Source organism: Monodon monoceros, unplaced genomic scaffold, assembly GCF_005190385.1.
Source record: "Monodon monoceros isolate NGI ecotype Baffin Bay Population unplaced genomic scaffold, NGI_Narwhal_1 Super_Scaffold_20, whole genome shotgun sequence".
Classification (NCBI taxonomy): Eukaryota; Metazoa; Chordata; class Mammalia; order Artiodactyla; family Monodontidae; genus Monodon; species Monodon monoceros.
Genome location: NW_021703777.1, coordinates 11,126,857 through 11,152,446, shown reverse-complemented (window position 1 = coordinate 11,152,446; position 25,590 = coordinate 11,126,857). Strand labels below are relative to the sequence as shown.

General features: G+C 37.6%; 1 protein-coding gene across 2 annotated transcripts in view; it reads right to left on the bottom strand.

Annotated features, from left to right (window-relative positions):
* GRID2 (glutamate ionotropic receptor delta type subunit 2) overlaps window positions 1-25,108 on the bottom strand; it is a 1,355,616-nt gene extending 1,330,508 nt beyond the window's left edge. The window contains exon 1 of one of the 2 annotated variants that reach the window (XM_029236088.1): window positions 24,317-25,108. In XM_029236088.1, coding sequence (XP_029091921.1) covers window positions 24,317-24,404 — 88 coding nt within the window. In that variant the 5' untranslated portion in view covers window positions 24,405-25,108. The remainder of the gene's footprint in view (window positions 1-24,316) is intronic. The other variant, XM_029236089.1, reaches the window with a different exon arrangement.
* Window positions 25,109-25,590: the final 482 nt, after the last annotated feature.

Genomic DNA, 25,590 nt, shown 5'->3' with positions numbered 1-25,590 from the left:
ATTTTGTGAAGAACCTCTACAGCAAGTAATACAGGGCACTTATTTCTCAATAAAGATTTGTGAAATGAATCTTGATGAGTGAAAGGAGTTGCCATGCAGCTATAAAGTACACTTCATTTTCCTAGAAACGTAAATATTCTGATTGGGATAAATTTTATATATATTTGAAGAAGACGAGCTTGAAAAAAACTTCAGAATTTCTTCACATTGCCATTTCTCTTTAGTTAATAGCTAGAAGTTTTTTTTGCAAGACTTATGACTTCAGCTGTAATTTACAGACTAAGTGCAACATTTCTGATGGCTTCAAAGCAGTTTGTCAGCAGTGTACACTTCTTAGCTCTAACAACAATCAGCCCCATTGAAATGTGTGCATCTCTGTAGCATTTCTGCTCCACTTTTTTTTTCTGCTCCACTTTTTACTCACACTCATTTCAATTTAATACTCAACAGCACTTTAGATATTCTGTTGTTGCTTTCCAATCTGCAAAGCCTAGTATTAGCAAGTCTCCCTTCTGAACTCCTAGATTTCAGTTTAAATATCATTTCTCTTGTGAAAAATCATTTAGTATATAGTATGTGGAGGGTTACTGTATTTATAGACACTACAAGAAGAATCTTTTTGGGTCTGGTCAGAAAAAAAATAATAAATAAGACATTTCCAAATACTGTCTCTACAAATTTGTCTAAGGGTTCTTCTTCCCGAGAGAGGAGAGTAGAGGAAGAATTCTTGAACTCTTATCAACTCTACAATATTGTCTCAGAGTACTGCCACAATTGGAAGAGTATATCCAACTTACAAATAAAGGTCATTTATAATTGGTGCCTTATGAACGCTCAACGTAGGTGACACACACTTATATAGAGGTTACAACACTAAAACCAGCCATCCAAACCACAGTACATTCTCTAGTTACTGCTGCCGAGAAAGCTCTCCAAATGGGGAGACCACCTCTAAAGGGGGACTTGTGCCCTCAATCCCTGACTCCAGGGCCCCAATCAATCCCCCACACACTCCAGTCTTTGCTCTGGATCACACAGGAAAATTCTTCCCTGTCAAATAAGGTCCTTCTTGACCCAAACAATTCTAAAATTACAAGAACGCTGGTGCAAACTGGTGTGAGGTGGACAGGGGGGAAGATCTAATGGCAGCAAGAATCACCCTTAGATAAGAGGATCCCTGGTCACATTGCCAGGTTGGGCACAGAGAAGACAGCAAAATGGAGCTTGGAGCATATCTTCCCATTTAAAAAATTAAACATTGTAAATAATAGAGAAATTCTATGATACCATTATCATAGTGCAATATGTGATTCCCAACGGGTTAAAAATAATCTTGTCTTCCTCCTTGTATTATTCTTCTACCATACCCTTGCTGCACTAAAGCTACACTAACATCCTTGCCAGTCTCTGAACATTGCCAAGCATGTTTCTCTCCCCTCCTCACCTCTCTGTTCTTCTCCTCTCTTCTTGTCTCTTCTCCCTTCCTCTCTCCTTTTCCAGAATACTCTATCCCTGTCACTTTATTTTAGTTTCTACTCTATGCTGTCTCCTCAAAGATGAGGTCACTGACCTGCCATTCTACATTCATATCCTCCATCACTCTATATCCCCTTACCTTGCTGTCTTTTTCTTCATACCCCTCTACACTTTCATTTTTTTCTTTACTGCTTGCCTTCCACTTAAGAAGTAAGCTTCAGGAAGATGAGGCTTTTGATTGTTTTCCCTGTTTATTTATCACTGTATATATACCCAAGGCATAAAAGAGCACCTGATACATTTAGATATTCCACAAAAATATAACGAATATTGAAAGACTTAATATATATTATTGTGCTTTGCAATTTTTTATTTGAGCCTCCTAACAAACCTATCTAAATACATAGCATGGAATTTTGTTGTAATGAGAAAAAAAGCATGAAACATGACATAATGAATTTATTCACCAATTTCATCTTCAGATAACAAAAAGTTTCAGATAACTAAGCCAATGAGCATATAATATAGAGTAAGCAAGCTGAGAGAAATACAAATGATTGAATTGTATTCATACATGATTGTGAGAAACCCATAAACAGTCACATAATTGTATAGACATCATCTTTTTCTTCTTCCTCTTTCTAATAAATGCCAACATTTTTATGGAGAGGGTTAGAGAGAAGCCAAAGGGCACAACTCTGTACTATCAGCTTCCTAGATAACCAGGGCCCACAGAGCAAAGCATTTGAGACTTTAGGTTCTGATCCACTTGTTATACTTAACCACTTAGGATTGTTATTCTTGGAATATTGATTATTTACAGTTAACCATCATGGATGGTAACATACAAACATGAGAAAGATGACTATTATCCAGTACACATACACAAAGCAAACCTTCACCCAGGATTAGAAACACCTAGAGAGTGAACTTTTTTAAGAATTATGTGATATAGTTACTTATTCCAGCTCCAAGCCCAATCTCCTTTTTTCAGCTTCAAATAGAAATGATTAAAGGATAGTTAGCAAGAACATAAAGATGAAACATGAAAACCACAAATTAATGCTTAGAGAAGAACACTTTCCAGCAGGTATTAACTACTTTGGGCTATAAGAGTTAGAAAAGGATGTCCCTGAAAGATCCATTTTTTAATATGTACTTCTGCTTCTTAAGTTTTATTCTGAACATCCAGAAAAATGTTAGTTTGAATTCCCTATGATAAAGATTTTTCTCAGGTCACATTTTATTATGTTCTTTGTAACCATTAGCATAAAACTACCTTTCAAAACAAGAAAATTCAAAATCAAACATAGGAAAAGTTCAAGTTTAATGCTATAACAAATTTAGTATTCAATCCACCCTTTCTAGTGAAAGAGAAACCAGTGTCTTCAGCATGATTACTTGAGAAGCTAACAGAGGTTACTACAAATGTAGTAAGAATATTATTGCACATAACAAAAAAATAATTATCATCATTTTCCTAGTGAACACAAGTGGATTATACTGTTATTTCTTCTGAATGTTAACTTTCAACCATCTTGGCTGAACCTCAAAAAGTTCCATTCAGCAAACCTCTGGCCTACTGAATCACATATCTGGCTGACATTAGCTGAACTGACCTATCAGTCACTCTCATGCACCCTTTCCCTGCATCAGTGTTCCTGCAGAGAAGAACATTTAACATGGCACAGGATGAAGTCCTTGTCTTGTTCCAGCAGAGACGTGGACCACATGCAGCCGTTAGACATTCTATAAAGGTCATTCTCCCTCTTGAATTTGTGTATTATTTGTTTTCGTTCTTATTCAACACTTGACACTTCTCCTTGTCTCTACCTTTGTACAGCTCCTTTTCAAGTAGATTAGCATTTATCACTTTATATATTAACATACTTGTGTGAAGCACATTTAAAATATGTTGGTAAAAGTAAGCTTTTCTTTCCTTTTTTTCTTTCCTGATGGCCCTTACCTTAACACAGTGCATCATCCTACCAAATACAAAAATGACTTGTTGCAAATGATGCACTATGTCCTTATTTTCCCACTTTGTACACCACTTTAGTCATCATAATTTTCTTTTAATTCCTTTCTATTCCACACATGAGAGGGGAAGGAAAAGGAGAGATGTTCAGAAAGAATGTCTGAAATGTCTGCTGGATTTGAAGAAAACAAAGTTTCAGGAAAGAATACATTAAAACATATCTAAAACTTTCATTTTTTAAAATGTGAAATTAAAACAGGTATATAATTTCTGTGAAATAATTAAATTAAGTAAATTTATTTTTCGTAAGAGAAGAATGTTGGCCAAATGTTTTATGTAGGACCTGGCTAGCTTAACCTAAAGACCTGGCCAAGGCAACATGGCCAACTAACAACTCCCATCTCTCAGTGGAAAATAAGGTAAAACAGGAATATATGTGAAACATGTCTGGCTACTCCCTGGCATATGATCTACTCTAAAATGAGGGTCTGAGTGAGTTTTTCCCAGCAGGGACCAGAGATTGAGAGGGCATAAAAACTCTATCTAGAATTACAGGCAGGAATGTCCCTAAGCACAGATATTTAATTTTCTAGAAATAATGTGAAATGAAGACTTATGCCAACTTCAAGTACTTGTATAACGTACCAATAATCATCTGAAGACAAGTTAACAGATACTTTAAAAAGATGCAGACAATGAGTCTAATAGTGACTTTTTTTTTTAATTAATCAATGATACTGTATGACTCAGGGGAAAAAAGCAAAATAAAACAATAGCCATTTGTAAAACACCAACAACCTGGATTAATTTTTTAGTAACAACTCACTAGAAGAGATTTTGCCTTTTTTTTCTTTCAAACTAATGAAAAATCAAAATCAAGGCTACAATAGTATTATAGAATGTGGTGAGAAATGCATGGGGTACCCTGCATTGCACTGATTAGAAAATCAGAGAGGGCTTTTAAGAGAGTATCTGGCTTCTTGTTAGTAAAGTGACTATCAGAGATGAAAAGAGCATGGGTTGCATGGAATAGATACAAACCCAGTGAAAACTATTCTCTAGACATAATAAGGGAAGAAATGAGGATAGGTGTCAGACCCTATTATTATCTATATTCTGTGACTGAGTGAAGTTTGACAAATTATATGGTAATGCTAAACTTCCCTTAATCTCATCTGCAAAATGGGAATGATGATAGTACCAGCATTATTAGGGTTATTGTAATAATTTAATGAGATAATATCTACAAAGGGTTTGCAACAATGATTTGCATATTGTGAGTGCTTAATAAATGTCATTCTAATTACTGGTTCTTATATATAATTATGAATAAAAAATTATATGTTATTCTTGGGACTTCCCTGGTGGCGCAGTGGTTAAGAATCCGCCTGCCAAAGCAGGGGACACGGGTTCGAGCCCTGGTCCGGGAAGATCCCACATGCCGCAGAGCAACGAAGCCCGTGCGCCACAACTACTGAGCCTGCGCTCTAGAGCCCGCGAGCCACAACTACTGAGCCCACGTGCCACAACTACTGAAGCCTGCATGCCTAGAGCCTGTGCTCCTCAACAAGAGAAGCCACCGCAATGAGAAGCCCGCACACCACAACGAAGAGTAGTCCCCGCTCACCACAACTAGAGAAAGCCCACGTGCAGCAATGAAGACCCAATGCAGCCAAATAAATAAATAAAATTTTTTTTAAAATTATATATTATTCTCATTTTAGAGAATGGATTTAGTCTTTTCAGTACATCCTTTTGTTATATTCTATAATATTGTTGGAGTAGGTAATCAAAAAGATGTGACCACCAGGTGACTCGCAAGCTGGACATGGGCAATGGGAGACTCCCTACCCACTTTTCCTATCCTTGGAATGTGTGTTCCACTTGACTTCTCCCCTCCCAGAGGCTGCTCCAAGGATACAGCCTTGAAATCGAAATGTGATGTTGAGTTATCTGAACTGGGTACGTGACTGAACTCAGTTAAAGCCTCTGGTATACAGAACTGAACCCAGTAAAGGCATACAGGCATACCTCATTTTATTGGACTTCACTTTATTGTACTTTGCAGTTATTGCACTTTTTTTTTTTTTTTAACGAATTGAAGGTATGTGGCAACCCTGCATCAAGCAAGTCTGCAGTGCCATTTTTCCAACAGCATTGGTTCACATCATTGTCTCTGTGTCACATTTTGGTAATTCTCACAATATTTCAAACGTTTTCATTATTATTACATGTGTAATAATAATAATATTTGATCTGTGATCAGTGATCTTTGATGTTAATATTGCAAAAAGATTATGACTCACTGAAGGCTCAAATGATGGCTAGCATTTTTTAACAAGAAAGTATTTTTTAAGGTATGTACATTTTTTTAGACATAACGCTATTGCACACTTAATAGACTACAGTATAGTGTTAACATAACTTTTATATGAACCAGAAAACCCCCAAAATTCATGTGACTCGCTTTATTGTGATATTCAATTTATTGTGGTGGTTCTGGAACCAAACCCACAATATCTCCTAGGTATACCTGTAAACTTTTTAAGATTCTTTGGGGTGGGTGCAGCCACCCAAGACAAACTTGTAATTAATTTCCGTTGCTTATTAAACCTGCCACCCAGCAATCTGTAGTGATCTGACTTTTTTTCAGTCTCTCCCTGTCCTTCCTATAGTGGCTGGTTTCAGATTAAACCGGGAGGCTCCCAAGATGTTTAAGAAGCAACAAGTATCCTTTGGGTGTTTTCACAGAGATGAGGCAGGACTAAGGGGACTATATCTATTTATTACATTCATGATAGTGGCACCCAAGGTGGGCAAATTAGATCAATGACCCCTCTATACAGTATAGAAGCACTTCAGCTGTATTTTATTTTGAATAATGGTAATTCTAAATGTCTAATACAATAAAAGTCCTTTTTCATTAAAGTACCTTTAAATTAAAATTAAATTGTGGACTTTACATTCACTGTTCTATACAAATTGTGCTGATTTGGCCTCAAATGCCCAAATAATTTACTGACCTTTAATCAGTTATAAACCTGTGGAGCTGGCTCTATTGATTAAACTCACATTAATAGGTCAATTCTAGAAGACAAGCCTAGTTTAACTGAAAAGAAAGAACAATTAGTAAATCAGTACCGATATGTAAAACTACCAAGAGAATTAAGTGCTTACCAAATCACTGTGACTTCTCTTTCCCTTTATTTTCTCATTAATACACAATTTTTCCCCACAGAATTTTTTTACATAAGCACGGAACATGCAAAATAAACATGTCAGTACAGTAAATACTAGGAGGTTTAGGCAAAAAGTGGATGCTAATATTAAAATAAAATTAGAAGGTAATTAATTAATTGATTATTAAAGCACAGACATTAAAAATAAGAAAGTAATATGAGTTGAACAGATTATGACTTTAAAGATATAAAAAGTATAAAGTTAGGTGGATTTGAAAGAAGACTTAAAGAAGGGTCATGTCTCAAAATGGATCCAGGCAGCAGAAAGATTCTGAGCTTTTAAGTAACTAAAAACACCTCTATTTTATGAAAGTTCTGGAGCAAAAAATAAAGAGGATTTAAAAATCCATAAATTTGTTTGAGGTGTTTTGTCATATTAAACAAATAGCAAATCTCTTTGAGTTTGAAAGTGAGGATATAAATAACCAATATTTTCATAAGACAGTTTTCCTCTTTACTTGACATAATTACAAAAATCAATTAACTCTAGCCTCAGGATATTTGGCAAATGTGCACAAAAGAGAAATAAAATGTACAATTAATCACAACTATTATATTTATAAAATTTTGAGGGAAAGCAGAGAAGAAAGAGGAAAGCAAACAGTTATTTATTGAAAACTCATTCTGGGACTTCCCTGGTGGTGCAGTGGTTAAGAATCCGCCTGCCAAAGCAGGGGACATGAGTTCGACCCCTGGCCTGGGAAGATCCCACATGCCACGGAGCAACTAAGCCCGTGCGTCACAACTACTGAGCCTGCACTCTAGAGCCTGCAAGCCACAACTGCTGAACCCGCGTGCCTAGAGCCCGTGCCCCACAAGAGAAGCCACTGCAATGAGAGGCCTGCGCACAGCGACCAAGAGTAGCCCGTGCTCACTGCAACTACAGAAAGCCTGCACACAGCAACGAAGACTCAACGCAGCCCAAAAAAGAAAAAGAAAAAAAAAAAGAAAACCATTCTGTGCCAGTCTTGTTTTATTTTTTCCAATTTATCTTATTTATTTAATTTACTTTTCATCTGTCTCTTCAAGATAGGTGGTTATATCTACATTTTATATATGAAAACACTAAGGTTGAGAATGTTGAAATAAACTGTCCAAGAATGATTAAAAACCAAGGCAATGAAATATATGTACAGTAACATGTTTTAGTGCAGAGAGATTTAAACTTTGTAAATCTTAGAAGAATTGAGTTCCAACCTGAGTTTGGGGAGAGAAGGAGGGGATAGAAAGGAGAGAGAGTGAGGAAGAGCGGAGTGTGTAGTCTGAGGAATAGGGTTTGGATCTGGGCTAGACTGCTGGGCTCTAAATTCTGGGAGAATTCCTAGAAGAAGGTATATATATGCTTCCTGTCCCTAGCAGCTTATGGGAATAGTTCCCCAACAACTGGGTTAGCTACCTCTCACATTATATTAGCAGGCTTCAAAGAAATTAATTACTCTATGGCAATATAGTAGAGCACAGGTAAAAAGGACCTTATGTTAATGAAAACAATTATCCAGTTTTACATAATTGGGCTATTTCTACCTCTTGGCCAATAGCCTACATTAAAACTTCTTTGGTGATGTGAATACAATTACTTTTTTTTAGTAAAAATTATGCTTAATAGACTATTCAAAAATGCCTATCTATGCAGCATTCACCTCACTTAACCTCTTAATTTGCTCATCAGCAAAACGAGGACTCTGGACTATAGACAATTTCTAATATTCCTCCCAACTATGAGAATCCATGCTTATATATTTTCTACAGTGAGGATGACCTAAGGAACAGGGTCAGCCCAAGCCTAAAAATCGCCACTGATAAAGAAAGGAGGAAAGCCGCAGTCTTCTTTGGAGCACAGTTGGAAAAAGATGCTCTCAATTCCAGTTCCACATTTGGAAATCATAGAAACTAATAACCAGGGTACCAAAAGTGAAGAAAAGGAGAAAAGGTTTATATGAACTACGCTATCAAGGGAAGAGCAAAAGTGTGAAGGTAAGAGGCCAATGCAGGACATCACATGATCATTTCTTGAGGTAAAATCAGACTCCGGAACAGAGAGAAAGGAAAGGAAGGTTAAGAGAATCTAATGACTTTTATACCAAATTGAAGGGCACACTTCTGAGAGTGAAGGTTGTAGAGGATGACTCAATTGGATAAAACGGTAGTTATAGTGTAATTAACTTAAAATCACAAACCAATATTTTATGCTTATCCCCTCTAAGAAAAAAAATTAATATGCACCTTTGAAACTTTAACTGTTAAGGCTATCCTCCTCTTCTTTGGAGTATTTGCTACTCTATTATATATTTTCATAAAAAATAAAAATTGCCAAAAATCTTGTTTAGGTGATTTCTTCCTTTAGGATGCAAAAATGAAGTAAATTTAAATCTTTGTTGTAAACTGTCTTTATATTTCTGAGAACAATTCACTCCATGTCCTTTATTTAGTTCCAGAGACACAGCATCCGAGGTTAGTTGTGAATTTATGCAATTGCCAATATCCAATGAGTTTTGCTAGGAGCAGCAGTCAAACAGTAGATAGGGAGAATGGCTGCAGAAGAATAAAGGGAGCAATTACAGATGCTAATGTCTGATATTTTAAAAATCAGTTAAATATGTTTGTCTGAACAAAGAGAACCTACACTTAGCTATTGTTCCTCTTTTCTGCTGCCTGTGAAGAAAAGTGCTCTAAGTAATTAAAAATAAAAACAAAACTTCAATCTATTTCTTTAATCAGCATAAAAGACCTAGATAAGAGGAAGGAGCAACCTGTTGCTAAGACAGAATCACTGCCTATTGAGGCTGGGCCAAAATACAAGCTAATCACATGCCTGCAGTTAGGGCTCTGAAATGAGTGCAGCCTTGTCCCTGTTTGCCTCCAGTCGGCCTTAGTTTGTCCCTTTCACCCCAGCAGAAATCTTAATACTGCCATTTTCACTTTCAAAAGAGTCCCAGTTTGGATAATGTATTATAAGATTACCCTATTCCAAATGAAAGGGTGTGGCCAGACAAGGCATAGCTAAATATCAGTGTCAGTGATAACAAATAACATTCTATTTCATGTAATTTGAGAGTGAAGTATCAGCTTTAAAGGAATACTTAACCTTAAATTCAGTCACTTTAATAAAGACTTTCAACTTTGATTTATATGTTGTAAAAAGGCATAGTTGTAAACCTGAATTAATATTTTAGGAACAGAGGATAAACAGGGAACCCTATCTGATGTCAGGCATGGGATCCACTTTCTAAAGCTCAACCCAGACCCAGGACCATGACTGTCAGTATAGTTAAATTGCAAGTTATATCTCCTGAAGTATGAACACTGACAATTTGCGTGGTCCACAAATCCATATTCTAAATGTTACAACTGCTTATCCTTATAACAGATGAAGTGGAGAGGAAGCAGGGGCAGGAAAACTTGAGACTTTCAAAGTCTCATCACTTATCCAAAGACTTCAGAGCTATGAAGGGGTAAAGTGACCAAGGCAAGATTTGAATATATAACTTGGACATCAAATCGAGTGCTTCTATTTCTGGTACTATACACTGCTCTGACTCCTTAAGAAACAAAAATTACCAATCATCATGATTTTTTACTAACTCAAATCATTCAGGTTATTCTTCACCGATTCTAAATTTCTCACCCCTTAACCTACTCTAAAACCAACAAGAGAGCCTGAGAGAAAGACTGAGAAATGCCAGAAGCCTTCCTCCCCACTGGAGCACTCCACTTTCCATCCTTGGGTCTCACACAATGGATCAACTTAGGAAGAACAAAAAAGAGTAAGATGGCAAAATTAAGTTCCAATAATATCACACCTAAACTGTTTTGACTGGATTAAGCATTGACAGTATATTATAAAAACAGACTGAAAAGCTAGACTCTAAACAATAACACGAAGACAGAAAGAAGACTGGCTTTTATCTGGATCTACTCCATTTCACTCTTCAGTTCAACCAGTGTTTTTACACACATGCAGACACACTGCTTCTTCTTTCACATTCTTCTGACTGCAGATCCATGTTTTCAAACATTTCTTATCTGAGAACACAGATCCTTAACCATGAAGTAGAGTCTTCTGAGACACTTAAAAAATGAGGCCTGAAGTCCCAACGAGATCCCTTTAGTCCCATTTCAGGCTTAGTCCCATTTCAGGCTTTGCTTCACCATCCTAGGAGGACAATTTTCCTTCCCTTCAGCTAATTATGTTTGCAGATAATGTGTAACTAAAGAATACACAATTTTATGGAAATATTTTTACCCTCCCATGTAATTCTATTAATTTACATAAGGGAATTCTACTTGCAATATTCACTAGAAGAGCAATCACACACAAGAAATTAAAATTATCATATTTTTATTTTACCTTTGATAACCTACAATTTTGTCAAAGATCACTCCATTTTAAAGTTGTTTTGATTGGAAATGGATATCAAATAAATTAACAGCACTAGTCTCTTAATATTAGTCCCAGACCCTGATTAAAAATATGTATGGTCAAAAAAAAATATGTATGATCATATTAAGAAATGAGAATACAGATATACACTTTTAAAAGTCAGTGATAATACTGAAGTAACAATTCTGTACTGTTAAACAAGCACACACAGAAACTAAAAATCATAAGGCCCTTGCAGAACTACTATTTTCTGAATATAAGTAGCTGAAAAATATTTTAAATTATTCACATTTTAAATAGGAAATGACACTATGAGCATTGGATTGAGGGAAAAGTTAAAAAAGAATGACCAGAAAAACACTGTTATCATTTTTAGATCAAAACAGCATTGAGAGCACTATGGAGAATGTGACTTTTTTATTCTCCATTTGAGGCAGGAAGGGGGGTAGGGATTGGGAAGCTGCTGTCTGGGATATAACACCTCACTATCATGCCAAAATAATTTTGAGTTCAATCCAAATTCAGTTTCTCTCATCTCTCTCAGTCTCCTACGTTGGTGAACAGCATGCGCCTCTACTCAGTCACTTAAGATAGTACTCGACAAATGACGTTAGACTTTCTTCTTTTACTCCCACTTCTAAAGAATGACTGAGTTGACAGAGGCAAACTCATGGGTCTCCCCTCTAAGCAAATTTTCCTATCCGTTCCCATTTGCAGTTCCTGGGCACAGCCCTGCACCAAAACATAACTGGACTACTGCCAAGGTCTTCTCTGCTCTCCACCTACCACACTGCCACTATAAAGAGCTTGTAACACAAGGCTGGGCATCCCTTAGCCTAAATTATTTACAGAATTCCCATGCACCTCATAGGGATTTTCCTGACTTTTAACCTCCTCTGTTGCCATAGCCTCCACTGTTACAATGTTTCTTCCAAACAGAATTGCTTACCATTTCCCTCTTTTGCCAGACTATAACTCCATGGTTTTGGCAGCAGTGTGTTCCAGGTCAGGTACTGCTTTCTCATGACAGTGGTGAACAAACTTCATTTTTCTATGAGGGCCAATGGATATGGTAGGATAACTTACACAGTCCACCTTTTTTTTCCACTCAAACTGAAAAGAGTCATATATATTAACGAACACTATATATGTATAGCCACGTGCTTCACAGTTTCTTTTTAAAAGTACAATTTTCAAATTCTTCCTTGTGGCCTATAACATAGCATCAGCTAGAAACCAACTGGAAACATACAATATAAATGCTCAGTACACAAGTTATATTGATACGAATGTCAATCCAACCGTTTTTACAAAATTACCTAAAGCGTTTAAGAAGTATAGCTGAATGAAATCCATATTGTCTTTAAAAAGAAAATCACTATAGGCATGACCCTTGGAACTGAGCTAATCACAGGGTCCTGGCTATCAGCAGCAATAGCCCTAAAGGGCACTCTTTTCCCAATAATAATAATAGTCTTCATCCTGCTCCCAGACTGTCATTCAGAGTATTCTTCTTTGGTGGCCTGGAAGCTTCACTCCTCTTATAATCTCAGCAGCCAAAAGCAAGTTCTAGCTTTAGAATCTGGGCAGTATTTTGAGAAAATGAAACTTCTCAGCAAGCCTGTGCATATGAGCATTCAGGGGCTGATTTTCCGGTTTATGGATTATCTAAAACCCTTTGCTCCTCCCTTGCTTTTGGCCATTTCACTGCTCATTAGCATTGTCACTGAAGGATAGACATGAAAAATAAAAGGAAAGAATCAGAGCAGCCAGTTTTGCTATGTATTAACCACTTATCAACCACAACAAGAACTCTTGTGGAGAAGAAGTGGTATTGGACAGTTAGATTTTGAACTACCTGTTATTTTTCAATTTCCAATGTTTGTCCTATTCTTAACACCTACGTAATTAAAAGTTGGCATAAATATGTTTTCCCAACACTACTTATTCCATTTGTAAAGTTAACTAATTTTACTTTTTCTGGGAGGCAATTTTCTTCTTTTGTTTGCTACAGTATAAAACTGTCATTTTCATTGATGTTTTATACATCTAGAAGAAAGTACAAATTAGTAATATGAAATAATAGTATACTTATAACTTCAAAACTAAGAGAAAAAAATTAAATGTAATTTAATTTCTCCATACCCAAGAAACCAAGTTTAATGGAAATATCTGATATGTGGCAGTAAATCTAGAAAGGATCTCATTAGTTTTATTAATTACAAGATAACTGGATCTTAAAGCCATCTCCTCTTTTACTTGACCTAATAGCGTAACTACTGACATCCATAGGAAAGGAAAAAAAAAGAGGAAAAGAGGTAAAGGGCAGAGACTTTCCCTTAGCTCTGACTATGGCATGACTGTATCGCCTTTGTAGCCTATAGGCAAAACAAGGTTAATGATTAACCATCAGGAAGCTGAGTAAAGAGTTTTTTGTTATAAATCAAGACCTTCTGCAAGTGGTAATCTCCTTATCTCAATTATAATCTTTTTTCTGAAATATATGTTTGCTTTATGGCACCCTTAAGGGCACCATAAAGGTGGCATTTATTGAATTATCACATACTCCAGTGCCATAATAGACCACAGTCATCCAACTATGAGTCCTAAATTGCTCTACTTTCAGCTTCCTAATGTACAATATTATCTCAGACAGCAGATATACTTAAAAATTCTTAAAGGATGGGAAAACATGTCTTATATGAATACATATTGAACTGTGCACATATAGTAAGCACTGAATCAAAAAAAATCACATGGTTTTCACATAACCTTAAAAATATTTTTTCTGAAAATAGAATATGAGGATGTAGATCATGATTTCTCAGTTTGACAATAATGAATTATAAAAAATGTACAAAATCCACCATGACTACACCACCAGGAAACTGAAGAGTAATCCCCTCAACTCTGTGCATGAGCCACCTCCCACACTAAAGAAGTGTTAATTTTTTTTTTTTTTTTAACGATTTTGTTAAGAAGAAATTTATAATGGTTTTCATAAAGGGCATGCCTCCTCTGGGCTATGCTGAGAGTTGCTGGTATTTCTAAAAAGAAAATTGACTAGTTTCCTGTTATCACCATTCAAAGAAGCAACAAAGAAGAAATATGGACTGAAGGGCAAGATAGTAATTGCCACTGCACCTCTAACACAATTTTATCTGTTGTCAGATTGCAGAAATTACAGAAGGAAGAATTAGTCTTCCAGATTTTAATTCACCATGAACTACATGCAACAGAACAACAGACCTGGCTCTCTTTTTCCAGTTTAGCTCCAAAGGTACTACCTAGCCTTCAGTTTTTAAGATAATAAGCCTATCTAAAATGTGCTCCTCATGGGGCCTGTCATTTTAATGATATCAAGGTTAAGTATACTAAGCACTTCACCAATTTTAGTGGCCCATTCCAACTTAAATTTAGATTTAAATCTGCTAAGCATTTCCTTCAAACAATTGTATTTCACCACCCAGGAAGTTATGAAGTAGCAAGTTTAAAATATCTTTTAATGTTATATACTTCATTAATTATATTCTTCAGCTTCAGCCATAACACAGCATGCCTTCTTTAACAGTCACTGCTGTGCCCAAACCACAGGACTCCTATCCCCTCACTGTTAATGTATTCTATGTTTATACGTCAATTAATAGATGTAACCAAGCAGAAACAACCATGTGATATTCATATTACGTTGTTTCCATGAGACAAAATGTTTTTATGGAGGAGATAGTACAGGAAATGACAAGGAACACAGAAAAATATCATTCATCTGTTATTGGCATTCTTATTTTAATACAAATATTAATTATTTTAGCTGCAAAATCAATACATAACAGTGTATTAATAGGAGACCAATAAAAGAACTGAGATGCATTTTCAGAAGGCTGAATTCTGAGGTTAGAAAATGTGGAACACTTTTTTTCCTCATTTTCACCTATGTCTAAAGATCTGTCAGCTATGGTATAGCACAAATAGAAGTGAAATTTCCATAAAAGGAAATATTTAAATGTGTTACTGAAAATTAGTATCACATGAATTTATTTCATCTATTTAATTTCTATGTGGCAATATATACTGCCTTGTGAAAAACTACACTCTTTTAATTGTTCCAAAATGATTTTTAAGTAAATTAAATGCATAATAGAATTTAATTAGAGGAAACCTATATTCAATACAAATGTCTATTGTAACAAGATAATTCTATGCCATTTTAATGCTGTTTACATAGGAATAATGTGTGTTCCTAAAATTAGCACATTACTAGAAGACTAAATGTTGATTCTATCTGTAATGGTATATCACTACTCCATAAGATATAATCTACTCATAATTTCAGGTAAGAAAATTTTACCTAAATTTGAGTGCTAATCTGGGAAACTAAATGAAACAAAACTGCAGAACAATTAACAGAGTCTGTTTCAGAGAGGACATATAAGCTTCTTTGGCTAATTCTACTGGCATTAGCCCAGTATCACTTGACCGGAGATTACAAAACAAAACAAAAACATCAATAACCACCAAAAAAGAAAAACAAAAACACAGTTCTATTTGAACAGCTGCCATCCAAACTCAGGAATCAAATAGGTCTGAATAAAAAAGAACATTTTCTTTTGAATCCTCTTATTGAAAATTTCCTTATGATTGAACCTTTAAAAAATTACTGTATATCCCAACTCCCACCATTAAAAACAAAACCCTCCCTTTACCTCATGTGCCCACCCGACCATACCCATCTCTCCCTTAAAGCAAAACTCATGGAGTTCCTCCAGTCCCATTAAATCTTTGATTCCTTGCCAACCTGTATTGTCCCTTCAGTCTACTGAAAGCAATTCTGTCAAAGTCATTTTTGTCCTCAACATTTCTAAACCCAGTAGTCAAGTGTCAATTTTCATCCATATAATTTGATAGGGTGTCTGATATCCCCCTTGAAATATTTTCCTCACTTGGCTTCCAGAACACCACACAGTCCTAGCTTTCTTTCTAACTCACAGGCCACGCATCTTTCTCTTCTCCTGGATCCTCTCTGTCTCCCTGACATCGACATTTTGCGATGCCTGTGGTATATAGTCTTGGACCTCTTCTCTTTGCACGGTTATTCCTTAAGTGTGCTATCCCCTCTCATTGCTTTAAAGGTCATGTCTGTAATGATGAATTCTAAATGTAAATGTTGAATTCCTAACTCCCCCCAAAATTCCAGACTAATGTAATCAACTACCAGCTTAAATTCTCAAATTTGACGCCTAATAGGAATATCAAGTGTAATAAATGCAAATTTTGACTTTTATCTAAAACTTGATCACTGTCCCACGTTCCCAATTTTAGTCACCCACTTGCTTAGGTAAAATACCTTGGAAGCTTAATTACTTCCTCTGGATTTCTCCCAGCAGAACATTCCATCGGAAAATCCTGTTTATCTTCTAAATGCATCCACAATCTTACAACTGGTTCAGCTACCAACTATTGGAATAGTCCAATTCACTACTATCAAACTGATCTTCATATTTCTACTGCAATCATTCCACCCAAGCAGAGAAGGTTGTCTTTCTAAAACACAAAGCATTACATATCGTGTTTGATCTCAACCCTCCAGTGGGCATCCTACATACCTAGATTAAATACCATACCATGACCTATAAGCCACTATAGGATCTTCCCTAGCTGCCTCTCAGACCTTATTTCCTTCTACTTCCTGCTTTGGTCATTAAACTCCACATTTGCCCCACACTGACTCTTAAGATGTTCCTTAAATGAATTAAGTAGATTCCTTAGTGTCTTGTTTCATGGCCATTGCCTTTGCTATGCCCTCTGGCTGAAATCCTTTTTCATCAGATATCCACATGGCTGATTTCCTTTTTTTTTGAATCAAGTCTCTGCTCCAATGATCATCTCCTCAGAAGGTCTTACTAGATGACCCTACTCGAAATAGGGCGCTATTCCTTCATTTTTCTTCATAGCATTTATCAGTAACTGACATTACAACTTGTATTTTCTTCTTTATCTGGTTGCCACCCCCATGAAAATGTAATTCCTTAAATACAAGGACATAGGTTACTTGTTCAACATTTTAATTCCGGACCTAAAAACAGTAGTTCATAGAGAGAAGGTTCAGAATAAATGTCTGTTGAATGATAGAATATTCTCCCACTGAGCACACATACTACATATTGTTAATAATGCCTACCTTACCCTGTGGTTTCAGGGTAACTAGCTTCTAGAATTATGATTTTGATAATGAAGCAAACATCTTTTTAAGATTAGTTGGGAAAAATCAAGCACTCAGAGCAATAAAGTGAAATTATTCATTTTAAAAACATTACTTTGAATTATTAGGGGATGAAGAAAAAAGTTTAAGAACTGTTGTTTTAATAAAATCAATAACTTGATCTTTTTTCATGTATAAAATATGTTAATAAGGACCTTGACTACAGAGTGATTTAAAATTTTTTAACATACACAGGGAGGGCTTTTGGTATTTAGTTTCTTGTGCTTGCCTCTAGGCTTCCCTCTATTCACTCAAGAAAGCTTTCAATGGGTCATCCTAGCCTCAGCTTCACATTTGATAACCACTTGGTTAACAACAGCAGGGTAAAAGCCGGAATACCTGAAGAACACTGAAGAAACACTGGCTATTTCTTTTATATGCTACATTTTTGAGTGGTGCCAAACGTATGCTAATATTCCTGGTGTGCTTGGAGTTGGTAAATTCTAAAGGCTCCTGTAGTCCATGCTGGTTAGAACTTAAGACTACTCATTCCTCCAGTCAGCCTTAATGTACGCTAGTATTGTGGGATACACTAGCACTGTATGTAACATCTTAGTATTAACGCTAGAGAAAACAAAAACAAAATGTAAAGCAAAGAACAAACCCAGCTCTCTCTTCTGATGCTGAAGTTATCTAGAATAACTGATGAACAAATATTAATTTTTGTTCACACCAAGAAAATCTTCATTCTAAGGGATCCTTAATTTGAATGATTAAGGTTTTATGCTCCATTTATTTCCCCTTGTATTTTTTTTTAATTCACTCTAAACCTATTAAAAATAGCTATATGAACCACACTTGACTGTATCTCTTCTCCCAATTCCTCAAACACAGGAATTTGTCTTCATTTTAGGTCATATAATTGTAGAGCTTAAATGAACATTAGTCTAGGTCTTGTTTTAGGATTGATAAAAATGAAGACTAAAGAAAGTAAGTAACTTCCCAATATTGCTCAGTTAGCTATCTATAAAATTGGTAGTTAGCCCCAAACCCTCTAAATTCTAATCCAGAACATTTTTACTAAGACTTACATCTCCAATTTTTCACATTCATCTGAAATTTGTGTCCACATCCAAATGCCAAAATTCACCCATTTAAATGACCTAAATCCACAGATGTCCTCTTAATAACCAATCATAGAATTACGTCAGTACGTTTCCCCATACCCTTTTGACATCCATCTGATCACTTAATTTTACTCTGAATTTTTAATAGTACATTATTCCAACGAGTTTATTAATTAATACTGGCACAGGGCAAGGTCTACCATAACATGATAACCAGTTCATTCATTTAACCTAGTATTCCATTCTCTAATTTTGTGGCTTTGTCAATGTAAAAACTAATGTATCAGATTAAAGGTGACCTAAGTTTCATCCTCCGTTAGTCTTATAATAGGATATGCTAGAAGGAAGATCTTGCCTCTTAAACACATTAAATAAACAGGAAAATTACTACTTGATAAAAGACACTGGTTTTATTTTACTACACAAATCCGATGGCACTGGTGGTAGTGGTGGTGGTAGTAGTATGTGTGTGGAGGAAATTAATTAATACATGAAACTTAATATTTTCCAGGCTAAACTTATCTGAAAACATATATGATCCTGCACAAAAGTCAGTGGTTGACATTTTTTAAATATATTTATATTTGTGCCCATGTATTTTTTCCATAGCTCTGTGTATGTGTTTCATGTTACAAACATCAATCAGTTTGGGACCTTAAATATTCCATAGGTAAGCAGTTACTAATATCTGTTTACATCAGCATTATTAAGCACATCTGAATGCTATTTGATGTCTTAGATTTTTCCACAGATAGTATTAGCTTAAGAGTATATTTCTGTCGTACTTTAAATTTGTGAAATAGTTACATCACTAGATCTAGCAATCTATCTAGAGAACACAGAATGTTGATATGCCCTAGAATTAAATTCTTACAAGAGTCAGGGATAATATTTCTTTTGTTGTTGTTGTTATTTTTTGTATTTTTTTTTATACAGCAGGTTCTTATTATCTATTTTATAGATATTAGTGTATATATGTCAATCCCAATCTCCCACAGGGATAATATTTATTTTCCTGGTTTGAAAATAAAAACCACCTGTATCTTAGAGCATCACAATCCTCATTAAATGGCATTTTCTTTTTCTGAGAATTAAAAAAAATAGTTCATGGGATTTTCAAGTAGGACTACAAAGGAACAACTCAGAATGCAGTGACACCTAATGGCAAAGCTCTCTTTATAGGCCACAAATGTATTTTCTAATAAACATTATATTTTTAGTCAAACTAAGTATTGCTACTCACCAATACGTTATTATCTGAAATATCATGAAAATCCAATAGCAGTGCCAAATACTTCACTTTTTAATACTAAAATGATATATGCAGGTGAAGGGATACTAACCTTCTGGATTAAAAGTGTGGTTTTAAAATTACAATATCTCTTTGAGATAAAATTACAGCATGATAAACTTAGCCTTGGAGATTAGAATTAAATATAATACATCTCCCATTACTCATAACAACCTCAACTGGTTTCTATTGCTGGATAAGTTGAAAGTTAATGACCTTGATTTTTATTCATATTTGAATTAGAATTTACAGGAGATATTTACTGGATGTACATTTCACTTGGAGTAGAAAGCAAAGTTCCTCAGTGTAATGGCTTATTAGTCATGTCACAGTTGATATTGTTGATTAATAACACTGTCTAACTTAATGCACATCTGAATTGCACTTCAAATAACTGTATTATTGATACAGAAAGACATACCTCATAAAATATAACCTCATTTTAAATTTAGAAGCTACTTCTTAATACTTTCTAGAAGTTTACACTATATGTTATCCATAACTTAGGGAGCAAACAACTACTGTAAATAATGAAAGGATAACTTAAATCATTGAGATATCCCATACAGTGCAGGATCCTTGATGACTCTTGAAGGCTATCATTAACCAATGCAAATCATGTAAAGAGTTGAAAAAGAAACAATTTGACAGAAGACACAGTACAACTTCTAGAAATGCTTCTACATTCTCTATTTGATATATTTGATAAAATAGTCCTCAGTGTGCCAGTAATGAAAACTAATGCTTTAAATTTGCCATCTATTATTGTTTATAATGTGGTGACACATCTTATTCACCCACCAATTTTGTACTTTAAACTTTCTCATAATGAAAATATTCTGTGAATTGTCTTAGGCTTCTCAAACATGTCATAGTTTATGACCTCAGAGGACAAAGTATCATTTGCTTATGAGAAAAACATGAATAAGGGCTTCATTTCTATTTCCTGTTGGCATAAGGTATTTTACTATGACTGATAACAATAAAAACATGCTAGTGATTTTTATAATATATGAGTAAGTACACTTGAGTGTTCCCTTGCAGAGATATATAACTGAGGATAGCTCATTTCAATGAGCTGGTACAGGTACAGGTACCAGATATAGAAATGAGCACACATTAAACTGTTAAAACACGAGATCCTCCGTATTAGATATGAAGCAAAACACAAACTGTGCAGTTGACTGGAAATGCAACCTAATCCCTGCTTAATTAAAGCAGTACTCTAAACTCCCGTTGTGTATAGGGAGTAAAGAGTGTGGGACGACTGATGTATGAAGAAAATAGCAGTCAGCATGGCTAATCTCAAAGACTTTGGAGCTTTCGAGCTACATAAATCAGAGTGACTTTTGAATAGCCTCATGAAACACAATATCATTACCATTCCGCTCATGACTTTCTGGTTCTTCCTACAGCATGCAGATCATTAGGAAACTTCTAAGCAATCAAGTAATGGGGGTCTGATGAAATTAATCAATGCACAGGCTCAAAGTAGAAGCATAATTCAAAATTGCAGTTTTTATATGTCAAAAGACCTTTACTTGGTGGGGGGAGGGGCAAAGATCACAATTGAGGTGATTCATTTCTAAATACTGTGTGTATTGCATGTGCATGTATATTAAACAAGAATATGTAATTATCAAGTATCTTTAAAATATGATTTAACAGAAATTCAAAGTAATTACAATATTAGTGCATTTTTGACTGAAATAAATACATTTCCATTTCAGTCATCAGTGTTTAACCATTATATCTCATCATTGTAGTGAACTAATGTGCTCAAAAAATATATATATTAGAGTTTAAAATACATAATTGACTTTATTAAAACTACCTGCATGAAATAAAAACAAAGAGAAAGAAAAGAATGGACAAAGTTTTCAAACATATAATTTGGTTCAATACCAAAAAGATTCGATATTTAAAGAACGTATTAGAGCAGTGTCTTTTCATCTTTCAAGCTTGCCTGAACTACATATGGCAGCTACTGTCTACCTGAACACATCATGAGTCTGTGAAAACCTTTCATTTCCGCCTATCTCCTTACATCTGTAGAGTTGAAATATTCACTTTCCCTCCAGTGTCATCACTTTCATCCCTTTAGTCCTGAAATAATACATTCCCCATAAGCATACTTGTCACATTAGATACTTAAATGAAGACTATCACCTCCTAAAGGTAATTAATTCTCTTTTCCTATTCAACTAAGTAAGTAAACTGATCCAATGAATATTAACTGGTACTTTAAAATTTTAATATGGGCATTCGGTTTTGAATTTATTATACTTTGGCCAGGGTGGGGATGGAAGGGAAAGGGGTGTCTAACCTCTGAAGTGCACATAAATTAGACTTGGTCCTTTTTTTTTTTAATTTAATTTAGGAGGTTACATTTTTCAGTATATTATAAAAGATATGAAGCATTTGAAACAACCATCAATTTGCTAGCTTCATGGCAATATTAGATAGTCTATAAAAGAAGTTAATGCTCTTGTCTAACGTACTAATTGCAGTCAAATTAATTGTCTGAGAAGTAACTCTTTCTTTCAGTAGTATATACATTTAATGCATACAATCAGCTTTCTAAAGAAATCTGTAATTTGTACATAGTAACTTTTGGGGGGGATCTGGTTATAAATAAGCAAGCTGTGTCACACTGATAGACAACAGAATGCCAAAGAAACAAAATACAAGTTGTATTCTATTTTGAAACAAATGCCCAGACTGCATTGCAAAATAGTATTCATCTAGTAGAGGACAGCAAGAGCTGTAGGTGTTTGCAAATAATGTATTTATCGTTTAGACCACAGAATAAGCAATAAAATAAGCATTTATCCACAAGCCTCTCTCCTGAGCGATGATGAGTATAAGCCAGAAACCCCTCATCATAACATGAATATAAAGGCACCATGGTAATATATATCAGCATTCCTGCTCCAGTCGTTTACAACTGGACATAAATGTACATCATTTCTTTAAGAGGAGCACACGTCATTTCTGAACTCTATCAGAACATTACTGAGACCCTCCATGAGACAATTTCTCCCTGAAAAGTTCTAAACCCACAGACACTGTTACCCCAGGCAAAACGTGACCTAGCAGACAAGCTATCTAGTGCTTAATTCACTAAACGTGTTAAGTGCAAGGTTTTCTGAATCCTGACCTCATCACCCCTTGCACACAGATATATTCGGTTCTATTGATATAAATGATAGAGAATGGCAGACGTGTTTACAAAGACAGCCTCTGAGATCAAGAGAGGGAGCCCCCTGGAGCTGAGGGGCTGGCCGCTGTGGACTCGCACACCAGACACAAGCCTTTAGCTCAGGCAGGCACAAAGGCACAACCTCCAACCTGCAGCAGGTTCCCCTTCCAGGACACACGTGTGTGTGTGTGTGTGTGTGTGTGTGTGTGTGTTGCGCGGGGGAGGGGCAGGGGGCGGAAAGGGGAGATGCTGCGACCCATCTGTCGCCTCAATTTGCAGAGCATCAAGCCGTGTGGACACATAAATGTCCTGCGCCCGGAAAAATTCCTCAAGGGGGGCCTCTCCTCAGCGCAGTAACTGAACCCCGCTGGCCCGCGGACGCGAATTTCCGAAAAGGAAATCGTCGCATTAACGCAGAAAAGGCTGCAAGAGCCGGTCTCGGTTCAGCTCTCACGGATTAACAAGTGAGAAGAGTTGGAGCCTGAAGCCGCGAGCGCTGTGCATGATAATGACGTGCAGCCCGCGCCCGCCGCGGCCAGACCCGGCCCGTCTGGGTGCCAATAGGTAGGGCCACGAGCATCTCCAAGGCGTCTCGGCGTCCTTCCCGGACTCAGGCCGCCCGTAGCCCAAGCGCCTTTGCTCTCGGCCTTGCGCTGCAACTCAGAGTTGACGGCGAGGCGAGGCCAGGCGGCTGTTCGCCAGGCAGCCCACGAGGGCGGCGCGCGCGCATGTGCTCCCGCGTTTCCCGAGCGCCCGGGGCCAGTCTCGCCGCCGCGCCAGACCCGGGGAGCGCGAGCGAGGCAGCGAGGTGCGCGGCTCCCAGTCGCGAGCACCGCGCAGCCGAGAGGACAGGAAGCGGAGACGGAGGCTGGGGGCTCAGCCAGCAGCCCGTCACCGTCGCACGCGCTGCGGCGAGCGCGGCCCGCTCACGTTGCAAAACCACCTGTTCGATCCGAAGGGCGCTCTTCCCCACCCCCACCTCGCACCCCAGCCCTTTTCGCCTCACGGGTGACACCTCAGTTCCCCCAAAAGGTACTTTTTTTTTTTTTTAATAGAGCAAATGTACATCCGGGAAAGAACATGGAAGGTAGAGTCGATGAAACTTCTTTTCCTCACACACCAGAAGCCCCCCGCGCTCCCCGGCACGCACGCACGCTGAGGTAGATTCGAGACCCTCAAGCATACAGCCCACACTCCCCGATTCACCAAGAAACAACAGCACCAGGCAAGGTTCGAGCATCCGCATCCTTTCAGAAAGCTGCCCAAGTGTGAGGGAAGGTAGCGGGAAGGGGCAAGGAACCGAAGCCAGCGGCAACGAGCCACACAGAGGGCGGAAAGGGGGAAGGGGAGGGGGAAGCAAAGGGGAAATATCTGCGAGCCGAAACGGTAAAAGTACCCACGGGCAGCGCCAGCCCTTGCTTACCGATGTGAATGATAGAATCCGCACTCGCCGAATCCAATGTTCGAGACCACCAGAAGGACAAAACCAAGAGCAAGGGTAAAACTTCCATCTCCGCCTATGCTGATTGTCTTTGAGGATGGATTTTCTTTAAATATTAAAAAAAAAAAAGTCCAAAGAGTTTGAGGTCACGATAGTTTAGCACAGCTTTTTCTTTTTGTCCCCCTCAATTCCTGTTACCAGACCAAAGCTTTTATAATCGTCGCTGAGGAAGGCAGAGCAAATAAGAGAAAGAGCCCAGCCTGAGGAAACCTCCTTAGCAAAGCCGTGTCACTTGGAGGGGAATTTTGGCATCGCCAGAGTTGTTTGCAGTTTGGCTTTTTTAAAATGTATCCAGCCTCGCTGCTCCCGGGCAGGGGGAGAGGCTGGAGCTCAGACCATCCCCATCCGTGCGCCGGGTCCGTGGGTCTCCGGTCCCAGCTCCGCCGCAACTTCCAACATACCAACCCCCTCCTCCCCGCTCACGCCGGATGTTCCCCTCCCCCTCCCCCCAAGCGAAAAAGCCCCCCTCCCCCCCCGCCCCAACGGCCCGCAGAGAATCACTTGTCTTCGCTGCCAAAATAAAATCTAAGTGGAAAGGAAAGATTAGGAGATTCCGAGCGGAACAGCCAGATTCCAGCAGGGAGGGGAAAAAGCCCTCTCCACGAGGGCTGGTGAAAGTGAACTTCAAGGTAATGCAGATAGTAATGCAGAGAAAATTCCCCTTCTGCGCGAGGCGGGAGCGGAGTTCGTCAAGGCGGGCCCGGGGAGCCGGTTCGCTCGGGCGCGGTGGCGGGGGAGTTACGCCGGGCGCGAGCTGCGGGGCTGGGCCGGAGGAGGGAAGCCGCCGCGGGCCGCAGGATGCTTTTGGAGCGATTCGCCTGGCGGGATGCAGGAAGCGAGCAAGGAGCGAGCCTGGCAGCTTCAGCACTAGACCCACGTTGCCTAGAAATGGATCACCTAGGAGAACGAGCGAGCCCGCGAGAGAGCGGTGCTGTTAGGCGGAGAGAGGGGGAAACCGAGAGAGGAAGAGCTTCTCTCTAATAACCACCTCCTCCCCCTATCTGCAATACAAGGGAGAAACAAAATAGTGCTCTCATTTCCCCTGGAATCTTCAACCGGGACTGAGAAAAAGGCAGGACTCTAAGAGAAAAGACGTTGACGCCTTTTTTTTTTTTAAACGAGGTTAAAGGCAACCTAAAAAAGCCACCCCAATTATTAAACCTTGCTATTGCTATTCTCCAACAGGTATCAGACTT